We start from the raw sequence: 13,365 nt of genomic DNA on the forward strand, positions 1-13,365 counted from the left end.
TTCAAGACTGTCTTAAAATGAGCTACGAAAACAGGTTAAATCATGTTTCTACGATGCACTGATGTTGCCTTGGTGCAATCCCTCGGACACTGGACTCGCAATCCAGAGGTCGCCGGGAGATCGAACCGGCGCCGCGATTGAAACAACGATGCAGGTCTCCCAAATCCTCCCCCCGCCACTGCCTCTGTCCACCGAGCAATATAAAAGGGTACAACCACCACAAGCGGTCGATCTGCAGGTTGGGATAAAGTGTGGGTTCTCCCACCACTTGCAAGACGTCTGGCCAGCGTGTGAAGAGAAGGCCAAATACACGACAGAGGGTATTCTCTAGTCGCCCATCCGCAAGCAGCGGTGTGAGCACCTTGACCCTTTTACTCCGCTGCAATTGAGACCATTGTCCATTGCGTTGGAGGTTAGTCGATGTAATATAAGACAGCAGCGCGTGGGCAGAAAGTATTGCTGGAGGTGTAGATCCCGCAAGGAAATGCGATGGAGGCTAAGTTCCGTTCTCAAGGAGTGCCTCCTTTGTAGCATTTTGCGCACCACAGCCATGGGACAAAATAATGGATTTAAATTTGGGGGTGGGGGGGAGGGGGGGGGAATGTTGACCCCGCATTGCTAAGAGCAAAAATCTTATTTGCTATCGAACCATTCTACCCCGAGAAATAAATAGTGCATTTAACAAAGAGCTATACATGACCAGAAAAAAAAAATCACATCTGCGTGTTAATTAGTGGAAGACGTATGTGTAATAAATACACACAACTTTAGTTACGCTTTTCCACTTTCACACTGAATGCCAAAAATTCTGCTCAAAGATGTAAAAAAACAAGAATATCTCTGGCCTGTTTCGCAAAAAAAACAAGGGAGAGAAGTTCCAAAAGATTCATGCAAAAAGAACCAACCTCCTATGAATCTAAATTAAACTTAAAGTTGAGACTGTGTTGGCAGCCTTGTACAACGACAATCTAAATAATTCACCACCTTCATCAACAGCCTCTCATCGCAAAAAAATATACACTGCGCTGACATCTTGGGCATTGGCCCTTCTTTAGAGGAGAGAGAACAGACAAGAATGACTCACTTGCAGCAACTTGTAGTGTTAAATGCGACCTCCATCTACATGTCAATCAATCTTTCGATTTAAAGCTTTCGTGACTGCAAGGATTCATCTTCTTTGGTTCTTTCGGTAAAGTCAGAGCTACTGTCGTCCCGACAGGTTTGTTCCTTTCACCTGAAGAAGGCCACTTGTGTTGTGGCCGAAACGTCGTGAGAATTTTATTGTTTTATATTATTATTTTATTCTCATTCTACGTGACTTTACCGAAAGAACCAAAGAAGGTCAATCAATCTGTCCGCTGCTTTCTTTGATTCAGGGCCGTCGTAATGCTTTTGATGAATGTGGTGATTTTTACTAGCGTGCAGGTTTTCGCAGTTGTGCTGTGTGGAGCTCTATGATGTGCTTTCGGATTGTGGTGTATTTTGTTTCTGAATGATGCCCGACGTTTCGATCCAATTGGACGCAGTTGGCCAAAGACGCTCTCAACACGCAGAGCCAAACCATTGTATATCGCGCCCAACGACACGACCCGGACACCCCAGAGAGCGGTGAGTTTTGTTTATCGCCCTTGAAATAACGCTGAAGTTGCAGCGAAGACATGAAACCACAATGCACTGCCAACTCGGACACTCTCCTGAAAAAAAAGTAACGGAATACCCAGCAAGTGATGGCCAGAGACGCTGGGGCAAATTCATGCGTGGAAAACAACGGGGGGTGGGGGGGGTTGTTTTCCACCAATTTCACCCCCCCCCTCTCTCCCTCGACCCCAACCCTCCCTCCACAGGGGCGCTGGGCGCGGTGCCCTGGACATGAGCCGCCAAAGACAGCTGCAGGCGGCTGCTTTGCCCAATCGTCGCCCCCTGTCAATGTTGGGGCCACGCACGCGCAGCGCATAAAGGGGAGCTTGTGCGAGATGGAAACGCGTCGTTAGCGGGGGGGTGGGGGGGGCCCAGCGCCGCTGTAAACAAGCGTCGGGCTTGGCTCGAGGTGGCTTCACGGGAGGGCTCAGGCGGGCAGGCATCGGCAGGCACAGCTGCACGTGTAACCTCGCCCGCACAGCTCTGTGTGCACGTGTTCACAAAGTGCCACGCAGTCTGTGATTGTGTATTTATCAGTGGAGTGAAATGACATTTGTCTTCATAATTTCAACTACTGTTGCCATATATGTAAAACAGAATATTGTTTATGAACACTTTTAGCTGTTATATTTAAAGGTGAAGGAAACCGAAGGGAGATATATATAAGAATATAAGTTGTAGCACATGTAAACAAACTAGTATGTACATGAGTTTTTTTTATCATGATACTCATTACACAGATAATTCTCGCTTGAAAAAAAAATCCAAGCTGCATGACTTTTCTAATTAGAGTCAAGTTCCTTTTTTTAAGCCTTGTGGTTAACAATGCCATTGTGTGATAGCGGCAATTCACATTTCTGTGGCTCGCGAGGGCTTTCTTTGTGGCCAGATCGCCAATCCCTGGCTATTACATATAGCTCTGTGGGCCTAAGCTTTCTTGGAGTCTCCCCAGAGTATTCCATTTCATTAACAGGGCCATTCCACTGCGGCCTGTGTAAATAATGCCACCAGGGAAACACCAACAAAACCCAATAGTGCTGTTTTATAATGCTGCTCAGGAGAGATTGAATTCTACGCTTTTTTCCCTGCCGTTATTTGTTTGGCAAGGAATGTGGAATGAGCTGCCAGTGTTAGCCGGTACATTGCTTTGAGAATAAACACTTGTGCATTACGCAGATGGATGCAGCATTATGGAAATGTACGACTGTGTTTGGGTTTGTGTTACGGAGGGCAGGAGGGCGCACCACAAACTTGCGTGCGTCCCTCATGGGCACATTTCTGTGGAGGCGGCTTCACGTTGGACGTCCGTGGACCGCCGGTATTTGTACGATTAACCCCACCGCGAGCACTTGGTATGCCAATGCATTTCAAGGCTGTACTGAAGCCTGCCAATTTATATGATTAGTGCCTCTGCTCGTAGCTTGATAGTGGCAGCATATAACGTTCGAATAATATTTTTTTTTACGTACATCTCAGACTCTTATAGATTATGGTTGTTTCCCCGTTGTGTTTGCTCTATAGTCTGCATTGGAAATTATGTACAGACAATAGCAGCCACAAGTAATGAGCAGTCACAGAATTATTATTGCTTACAGCCACGATTTAATAAATCAACATTAGGGATACTTCATTTGCCATCTCTCTTTTGGACGAGCAATGCTAAATATTAGTTGATCTTTGCTCATATTCCATTACATGACCATTTACATTACAACACAATTTGCCATCTCTTGTGTATTCGGAGCCACGCTAAATTATTACACTGTGGAAAACGAACTATTTCATTGCAAAAACAGCAAAGGTGGTTAAAGGGGAATTTTTGATGGGGGAAACAGATAATGAACCACCTTGCAGGCTCCGTGCAGTGACACCATTCAACACATAAATAGTTTCTTCTTCCAGACACTGCAGTATATCATCTGATTAGCACACATAAGCAGCCTGTGACCTCCAACACAGCTGTAGGGCTAAGGCCAAATGAAAAAGGACTGCTTATGCCCCATGACCCGTCACCTTGTCTCGGAAAAGGAGAAATCCTGCTCGGGGAGTCGTTTGTCTTTGCTGGGAGCGGACTCCGAGCACGGTACGAGTTTTTTTCCGCTACAGCAACAACAGCTTGTCAATTCCACCGAAGATCTCGGGGTTAGATTAATTAAAACATTCTAATGTGGAGCGCAGCCTCTCCATGCTGACCTTCGGTGATAGGGGACATATAAAGAAAAAAATATCTGGCCTTTTGTCACTTAAATCAAATGAATAGCAGAGTGCAGATGCAAGCAGTGATAGCTCAAAGGTGGTAGCGTAGTGCATGTTGTGAGTGTGTAATTGGGGTGCAAACTGGGAAATATAACGCACTATATTATTGGTTCTTTCGGTAAAGTCACGTGACTTTACCGAAAGAACAAAGAGTATGAATTCCTGCAGTCACGAAAGTTTTAAGTCAAAATTTAATATAACGCACTGTTAGTGCGTCGAGCAGCTGTAGCCCGTTTTAATTAAGAATTATGACAATTACACCACAGCATAAATCAATCATCTCACGTCAGCGTCAAAACTGGGACAATGCAGAAACATTTAACATTTAACTATGTTATGGGCGGCTTGACGAAATCTACGATTTGGGATTAACAATGTCAAACATCCTTTTTAATAGCCCGTTTCTTTGTATTTTTTCACCCATAAGAAACGCTGCATTTTTCATATTCCATTTGTTTAAAGTTTTGCTCCGTGTTGAGTTGGGCTTTTACCAGATTTAGATTAAATTTTCAAGGTTGTGGGGAGACGCAAACAGCAAAAAGTACAGGGGAATGGAAATACTGCCTTTTTTAATGCCCAAAAACAAAAGAAATGAGCACATAAATATTCCAGGAACACAGTGGCAATAATCCTCACTGGGATTCAAGTGGGAAAGTGCAACATGTTAATACGCGATTGCAATACAGTGTTCAGTTTCTGTGCCCGCTTAGGGTGAAGGGTAGCTCGACCTTTGCCTACAGCTGCCTGCCAGGTTTTTATTCGAGAAGCCTCAAAAGGAATGGCTGCAGTCTATATTATATATACACACGTGATGTATGTCAGTCCGATGTCCTTAATTTAACGATGTGACCGTGCATTGCGATTCATTATCTGTTTTGTGAAGGTGGTCTGAGTTATACGAGGCCAGATAAAAAAAAAACATTTATTCACTAGCCGTTGGCAATTTTTATCGGTATGAGATTTGGCCTATGATATCAGCACACTATTATGTAATCTCACGCACGATATTTAGCAAAAAATAGTTTTTCTGAAATGCATCCTAATTTTTCCAAGCTATTTACTAAGTTGGAAACAAGCAGCAATCTGTCAATTGGGTTTTTATTAATAAATGGGAGAAACAGCTTAACTTGTTTGGATCCAAATTGCCCTGTTTTTACCCAACACTGAAAAACCTGCAAATTTTTTTCGATTAAAATTACCATTTTCCAAAAATTTAATAATTTCTAACAGATTCAACTGATTTCATGAACTTGGTAAATGCACCTATTTTAACAGTATCCTCCCAATTTGTCCAAATTGGTTGTGTGTAGCTTGTTTTGGTTCAAAAGGTATTCAACTTCATCCTATATGCCAACACGCATTTATTTAACAAATATAACAGAACATATACATATTTATCCTGGTCATGTGCACATTTTTACCCATCCAATACATTTTCAAAAGAACTTAAATTCGAATAAACATTTAACATCAGGGGTTGGCTCCCGCATACAGTATATTGTAAATTTATTTTACCGTTTTCACTGGATACATTTGTAGTACTAAAACATAACCAGTAGTGTCACAAAAACAAATTCAAATGATGAATTTCCTATTCCACATATCATCCCTGATTAACTATGTTTTCTTGAGCAGCCTATGTGCATCAGAGAGGTCATATACTACAACTATTTTGTCGGTAGCTCTGATGAGATGCAGACAAATGTGATTTGGTTTTCCCCCAAGAAATTATTGAGTTTGTAATGCATTTACTTGGGCTCAATAAAATATGTTCATCATCTTCATTATCATCAGCCACGATCTATTCACTGCTGGCTAAATGCCTCCCCAAGCCGCTGCCATCACTCTCAGTCCTGCTATGTGATGATGCACCTTGCTACGGCACGCTGGGCAGATCTCGTCCCTCCCTAGCACCTCAAAAAAGTCCTCAAGACAACTATAAATATAACAAAAAGTGAACTGGAAACACGGTATATTTACACTGGCTCAGGGACCATAGCTGCAGTGGTGAGGATGTGTGATGCAGTGGTGAGGATGTGTGATGCAGTGGTGAGGATGTGTGATGCAGCGGTGAGGATGTGTGATGCAGCCGTGAGGATGTGTGATGCAGCGGTGAGGATGTGTGATGCAGCGGTGAGGATGTGTGATGCAGTGGTGAGGATGTGTGATGCAGTGGTGAGGATGTGTGATGCAGTGGTGAGGATGTGTGATGCAGCGGTGAGGATATGTGATGCAGCAGTGAGGATGTGTGATGCAGCGGTGAGGATGTGTGATGCAGCAGTGAGGATGTGTGATGCAGCGGTGAGGATGTGTGATGCAGCGGTGAGGATATGTGATGCAGTGGTGAGGATGTCTGATGCTGCAAGTGGAACATGCCCGTGTCGGATTTTCCCACTACTCCAGGACTACACGTCTGACACCAATGCTACGTTTGGCAAGACAGAGAGTGGGTATTCAAACGTGGAGCATTACAGTTAACGTTCCCACCTGTCCCAGTTTTCCCAGACTCGTCCACTTCTTTAGGCCCACGGACTATGTGGAACATAGCGCCTCTGCGAAAGCCTTGCACTATAATCAGCTGAACAATGGTGCGAATACCAAATGTTTACCTAAGTCCGGGGTTTCTTGGTTGGGCTGTGTGTTGAGCATTTCCCTCCTCAAGCTTTCACCGCGTGCATCTCCATCCAGGAGGCGATGGGTGTGTGTGTGGGGGGGGGGGGGGGGGTATATATAATTGTAGGTGCTGGATCACCTAAGCGTGTTGGCCGGGTTGCAGGGGCACATCTCGCTGCACGCGATGCCGTAGAAGCCGTCGTGGCACACGCGGTCCTGGCAGCGCGTGCCGGTGAAGCCCGCCTCGCACAGACACTCGCCGCTCACGTGGTAGCACTTGGCGCCGTTCGCGCAGTCGCAGCGCTTGCCGCAGCCCAGCCCGTAGCGGCCGATGGGGCATTCTTCCTGGCACCTGCGTGGCGGTGGTGGTTTGGGGGGTGGGGGTTGGCACGGGAGGGAGGGAGGGAGGGGAGGGAGGGCCGAGAGCGACGAGGCACGGGTGCCCCGTTGCGTGAAGCGAGCGTAGATCGGGCGCACGTCCGGCGTGACGACGGAGAGCGCGGATCGTGCCTGCTGCCTTGCAGCCACTTCTGTCACCTGGCCTGGTCCCCCCCCCCCCCTCCAGGGTTGTTCTCGTGTTGAGTAAGCCGTCCTGGGAAATCTGTACGCATTGTATTCTAGGAACATTAACAGTCGGTTTGTTTTGACAGTTGTGTAGCAATATACCACTCAAGACAATGCATTTGTGTGTTGTTTTTCCCCTATTGCAAATGAGATATTCCTATTCACAAGGTATGTCCCAGGTTTTTCCGCTATTGCAAATGTCATATTCCTATTCACAAGGTATGTCCCAGGTTTTTCCCCAATTGCAAATGAGATATTCCTATTCACGAGGTATGTCCCAGGTTTTTCCCCAATTGCAAATGAGATATTCCTATTCACAAGGTATGTCCCAGGTTTTTCCCCTATTGAAAATGAGATATTCCTATTCACAAGGTATGTCCCAGGTTTTTTCCCTATTGCAATTGAGATATTCCTATTCACAAGGTATGTCCCAGGTTTCCCCCCCTATCGTAAATGAGATATTCCTATTCACAAGGTATGTCCCAGGTTTTTCCCCGTATTGCAAATGACATATTCCTATTCACAAGGTATGTCCCAGGTTTTTCCCCTATTGCAAATGAGATATTCCTATTCACAAGGTATGTCCCAGGTTTTTCCCCCTATTGCAAATGACATATTCCTATTCACAAGGTATGTCCCAGGTTTTTCCCCTATTGCAAATGAGATATTCCTATTCACAAGGTATGTCTCAGGTTTTTCCCCTATTGCAAATGTCATATTCCTATTCACAAGGTATGCCCCAGGTTTTTCCCCTATTGCAAATGTGATATTCCTATTCACAAGGTATGTCCCAGGTTTTTCCGCTATTGCAAATGTCATATTCCTATTCACAAGGTATGTCCCAGGTTTTTCCCCTATTGCAAATGAGATATTCCTATTCACGAGGTATGTCCCAGGTTTTTCCCCAATTGCAAATGAGATATTCCTATTCACAAGGTATGTCCCAGGTTTTTCCCCTATTGAAAATGAGATATTCCTATTCACAAGGTATGTCCCAGGTTTTTTCCCTATTGCAATTGAGATATTCCTATTCACAAGGTATGTCCCAGGTTTCCCCCCCCTATCGCAAATGAGATATTCCTATTCACAAGGTATGTCCCAGGTATTTCCCCGTATTGCAAATGACATTCCTATTCACAAGGTATGTCCCAGGTTTTTACACTATTGCAAATGAGATATTCCTATTCACAAGGTATGTTCCAGGTTTTTCCCCCTATTGCAAATGACATATTCCTATTCACAAGGTATGTCCCAGGTTTTTCCCCAATTGCAAATGAGATATTCCTATTCACAAGGTATGTCCCAGGTTTTTCCCCTATTGAAAATGTCATATTCCTATTCACAAGGTATGCCCCAGGTTTTTTCCCTATTGCAATTGAGATATTCCTATTCACAAGGTATGTCCCAGGTTTCCCCCCCCCTATCGCAAATGAGATATTCCTATTCACGAGGTATGTCCCAGGTTTTTCCCCAATTGCAAATGAGATATTCCTATTCACAAGGTATGTCCCAGGTTTTTTTCCTATTGCAAATGAGATATTCCTATTCACAAGGTATGTCCCAGGTTTCCCCCCCTATCGCAAATGAGATATTCCTATTCACAAGGTATGTCCCAGGTTTTTCCCCCTATTGCAAATGACATATTCCTATTCACAAGGTATGTCCCAGGTTTTTTCCCTATTGCAAATGAGATATTCCTATTCACAAGGTATGTCCCAGGTTTCCCCCCCTATCGAAAATGAGATATTCGTATTCACAAGGTATGTCCCAGGTTTTTCCCCCTATTGTAAATGACATATTCCTATTCACAAGGTATGTCCCAGGTTTTTCCCCCTATTGCAAATGACATATTCCTATTCACAAGGTATGTCCCAGGTTTTTACTCTATTGAAAATGAATATTCCTATTCACAAGGTATGTCCCAGGTTTTTACCCTATTGTAAATGAGATATTCCTATTCACGAGGTATGTCCCAGGTTTTTCCCCTATTGTAAATGAGATATTCCTATTCACAAGGTATGTCCCAGGTTTTTACTCTATTGTAAATGACATATTCCTATTCACAAGGTATGTCCCAGGTTTTTCCCCTATTGAAAATTAGATATTCCTATTCACAAGGTATGTCCGAGGTTATTCCCCCTATTGCAAATGACATATTCCTATTCACAAGGTATGTTCCAGGTTTTTCCCCTATTGCAAAGAGATATTCCTATTCACGAGGTATGTCCCAGGTTTTTCCCCAATTGCAAATGAGATATTCCTATTCACAAGGTATGTCCCAGGTTTTTCCCCTATTGAAAATGAGATATTCCTATTCACAAGGTATGTCCCAGGTTTTTTCCCTATTGCAATTGAGATATTCCTATTCACAAGGTATGTCCCAGGTTTCCCCCCCCTATCGCAAATGAGATATTCCTATTCACAAGGTATGTCCCAGGTATTTCCCCGTATTGCAAATGACATTCCTATTCACAAGGTATGTCCCAGGTTTTTCCACTATTGCAAATGAGATATTCCTATTCACAAGGTATGTTCCAGGTTTTTCCCCCTATTGCAAATGACATATTCCTATTCACAAGGTATGTCCCAGGTTTTTCCCCTATTGCAAATGAGATATTCCTATTCACAAGGTATGTCTCAGGTTTTTCCCCTATTGCAAATGTCATATTCCTATTCACAAGGTATGCCCCAGGTTTTTCCCCTCTTGCAAATGTGATATTCCTATTCACAAGGTATGTCCCAGGTTTTTCCCCTATTGCAAATGAGATATTCCTATTCACGAGGTATGTCCCAGGTTTTTCCCCAATTGCAAATGAGATATTCCTATTCACAAGGTATGTCCCAGGTTTTTTCCCTATTGCAAATGAGATATTCCTATTCACAAGGTATGTCCCAGGTTTCCCCCCTATCGCAAATGAGATATTCCTATTCACAAGGTATGTCACAGGTTTTTCCCCCTATTGCAAATGACATATTCCTATTCACAAGGTATGTCCCAGGTTTTTTCCCTATTGCAAATGAGATATTCCTATTCACAAGGTATGTCCCAGGTTTCCCCCCCTATCGAAAATGAGATATTCGTATTCACAAGGTATGTCCCAGGTTTTTCCCCCTATTGTAAATGACATATTCCTATTCACAAGGTATGTCCCAGGTTTTTCCCCCTATTGCAAATGACATATTCCTATTCACAAGGTATGTCCCAGGTTTTTACTCTATTGAAAATGAATATTCCTATTCACAAGGTATGTCCCAGGTTTTTACCCTATTGTAAATGAGATATTCCTATTCACGAGGTATGTCCCAGGTTTTTACCCTATTGTAAATGAGATATTCCTATTCACAAGGTATGTCCCAGGTTTTAACTCTATTGTAAATGACATATTCCTATTCACAAGGTATGTCCCAGGTTTTTTCCCTATTGAAAATTAGATATTCCTATTCACAAGGTATGTCCGAGGTTATTCCCCCTATTGCAAATGACATATTCCTATTCACAAGGTATGTCCCAGGTTTTTCCCCTATTGCAAAGAGATATTTCTATTCACGAGGTATGTCCCAGGTTTTTCCCCAATTGCAAATGAGATATTCCTATTCACAAGGTATGTCCCAGGTTTTTCCCCTATTGAAAATGAGATATTCCTATTCACAAGGTATGTCCCAGGTTTTTTCCCTATTGCAATTGAGATATTCCTATTCACAAGGTATGTCCCAGGTTTCCCCCCCTATCGTAAATGAGATATTCCTATTCACAAGGTATGTCCCAGGTTTTTCCCCGTATTGCAAATGACATATTCCTATTCACAAGGTATGTCCCAGGTTTTTCCCCTATTGCAAATGAGATATTCCTATTCACAAGGTATGTCCCAGGTTTTTCCCCCTATTGCAAATGACATATTCCTATTCACAAGGTATGTCCCAGGTTTTTCCCCTATTGCAAATGAGATATTCCTATTCACAAGATATGTCTCAGGTATTTCCCCTATTGCAAATGTCATATTCCTATTCACAAGGTATGCCCCAGGTTTTTCCCCTATTGCAAATGTGATATTCCTATTCACAAGGTATGTCCCAGGTTTTTCCGCTATTGCAAATGTCATATTCCTATTCACAAGGTATGTCCCAGGTTTTTCCCCTATTGCAAATGAGATATTCCTATTCACGAGGTATGTCCCAGGTTTTTCCCCAATTGCAAATGAGATATTCCTATTCACAAGGTATGTCCCAGGTTTTTCCCCTATTGAAAATGAGATATTCCTATTCACAAGGTATGTCCCAGGTTTTTTCCCTATTGCAATTGAGATATTCCTATTCACAAGGTATGTCCCAGGTTTCCCCCCCCTATCGCAAATGAGATATTCCTATTCACAAGGTATGTCCCAGGTATTTCCCCGTATTGCAAATGACATTCCTATTCACAAGGTATGTCCCAGGTTTTTCCACTATTGCAAATGAGATATTCCTATTCACAAGGTATGTTCCAGGTTTTTCCCCCTATTGCAAATGACATATTCCTATTCACAAGGTTTGTCCCAGGTTTTTCCCCTATTGCAAATGAGATATTCCTATTCACAAGGTATGTCTCAGGTTTTTCCCCTATTGCAAATGTCATATTCCTATTCACAAGGTATGCCCCAGGTTTTTCCCCTCTTGCAAATGTGATATTCCTATTCACAAGGTATGTCCCAGGTTTTTCCCCTATTGCAAATGAGATATTCCTATTCACGAGGTATGTCCCAGGTTTTTCCCCAATTGCAAATGAGATATTCCTATTCACAAGGTATGTCCCAGGTTTTTTCCCTATTGCAAATGAGATATTCCTATTCACAAGGTATGTCCCAGGTTTCCCCCCCTATCGCAAATGAGATATTCCTATTCACAAGGTATGTCCCAGGTTTTTCCCCCTATTGCAAATGACATATTCCTATTCACAAGGTATGTCCCAGGTTTTTTCCCTATTGCAAATGAGATATTCCTATTCACAAGGTATGTCCCAGGTTTCCCCCCCTATCGAAAATGAGATATTCGTATTCACAAGGTATGTCCCAGGTTTTTCCCCCTATTGTAAATGACATATTCCTATTCACAAGGTATGTCCCAGGTTTTTCCCCCTATTGCAAATGAAATATTCCTATTCACAAGGTATGTCCCAGGTTTTTACTCTATTGAAAATGAATATTCCTATTCACAAGGTATGTCCCAGGTTTTTACCCTATTGTAAATGAGATATTCCTATTCACGAGGTATGTCCCAGGTTTTTCCCCTATTGTAAATGAGATATTCCTATTCACAAGGTATGTCCCAGGTTTTTACTCTATTGTAAATGACATATTCCTATTCACAAGGTATGTCCCAGGTTTTTCCCTTATTGAAAATGAGATATTCCTATTCACAAGGTATGTCCCAGGTTTTTCCCCCTATTGCAAATGACATATTCCTATTCACAAGGTATGTCCCAGGTTTTTCCCATATTGCAAAGAGATATTCCTATTCACAAGGTATGTCCCAGGTTTTTCCCCTATTGCAAATGTCATATTCCTATTCACAAGGTATGTCCTAGGTTTTTCCCCTATTGCAAATGTGATATTCCTATTCACAAGGTATGTCCCAGGTTTTTCCCCTATTGCAAATGAGATATTCCTATTCACGAGGTATGTCCCAGGTTTTTCCCCAATTGCAAATGAGATATTCCTATTCACAAGGTATGTCCCAGGTTTTTCCCCTATTGAAAATGAGATATTCCTATTCACAAGGTATGTCCCAGGTTTTTTCCATATTGCAAATGAGATATTCCTATTCACAAGGTATGTCCCAGGTTTCCCTCCCTATCGCAAATGAGATATTCCTATTCACAAGGTATGTCCCAGGTTTTTCCCCCTATTGCAAATGACATATTCCTATTCACAAGGTATGTCCCAGGTTTTTCCCCTATTGCAAATGAGATATTCCTATTCACAAGGTATGTCCCAGGTTTATCCCCTATTGCAAATGCCATATTCCTATTCACAAGGTATGTCCCAGGTTTTTCCCCTATTGCAAATGAGATATTCCTATTCACAAGGTATGTCCCAGGTTTTTCCCCTATTGCAAATGTCATATTCCTATTCACAAGGTATGTCCCAGGTTTTTCCCCTATTGCAAATGTGATATTCCTATTCACAAGGTATGTCCCAGGGTTTTCCCCTATTGCAAATGAGATATTCCTATTCACGAGGTATGTCCCAGGTTTTTCCCCAATTGCAAATGAGATATTCCTATTCACAAGGTATGTCCCAGGTTTTTCCCCCTATTGCA

At 42.7% G+C, this 13,365-nt stretch overlaps 1 protein-coding gene across 4 annotated transcripts in view; it reads right to left on the bottom strand.

Annotated features, from left to right (window-relative positions):
• The window catches only part of MEGF10 (multiple EGF like domains 10), a 181,742-nt gene that overhangs the window by 44,229 nt on the left and 124,148 nt on the right, over positions 1-13,365 (bottom strand). For all 4 annotated transcript variants that reach the window (XM_032953472.2, XM_032953473.2, XM_032953471.2 and 1 more), the window contains exon 9: positions 6,647-6,859. In XM_032953472.2, coding sequence (XP_032809363.2) covers positions 6,647-6,859 — 213 coding nt within the window. The remainder of the gene's footprint in view (positions 1-6,646; positions 6,860-13,365) is intronic.

This window comes from Petromyzon marinus, chromosome 13 (assembly GCF_048934315.1).
Source record: "Petromyzon marinus isolate PM22_M1 ecotype Great Lakes invasive population chromosome 13, UKy_Petmar_22M1.pri1.0, whole genome shotgun sequence".
Taxonomy (NCBI): Eukaryota; Metazoa; Chordata; class Hyperoartia; order Petromyzontiformes; family Petromyzontidae; genus Petromyzon; species Petromyzon marinus.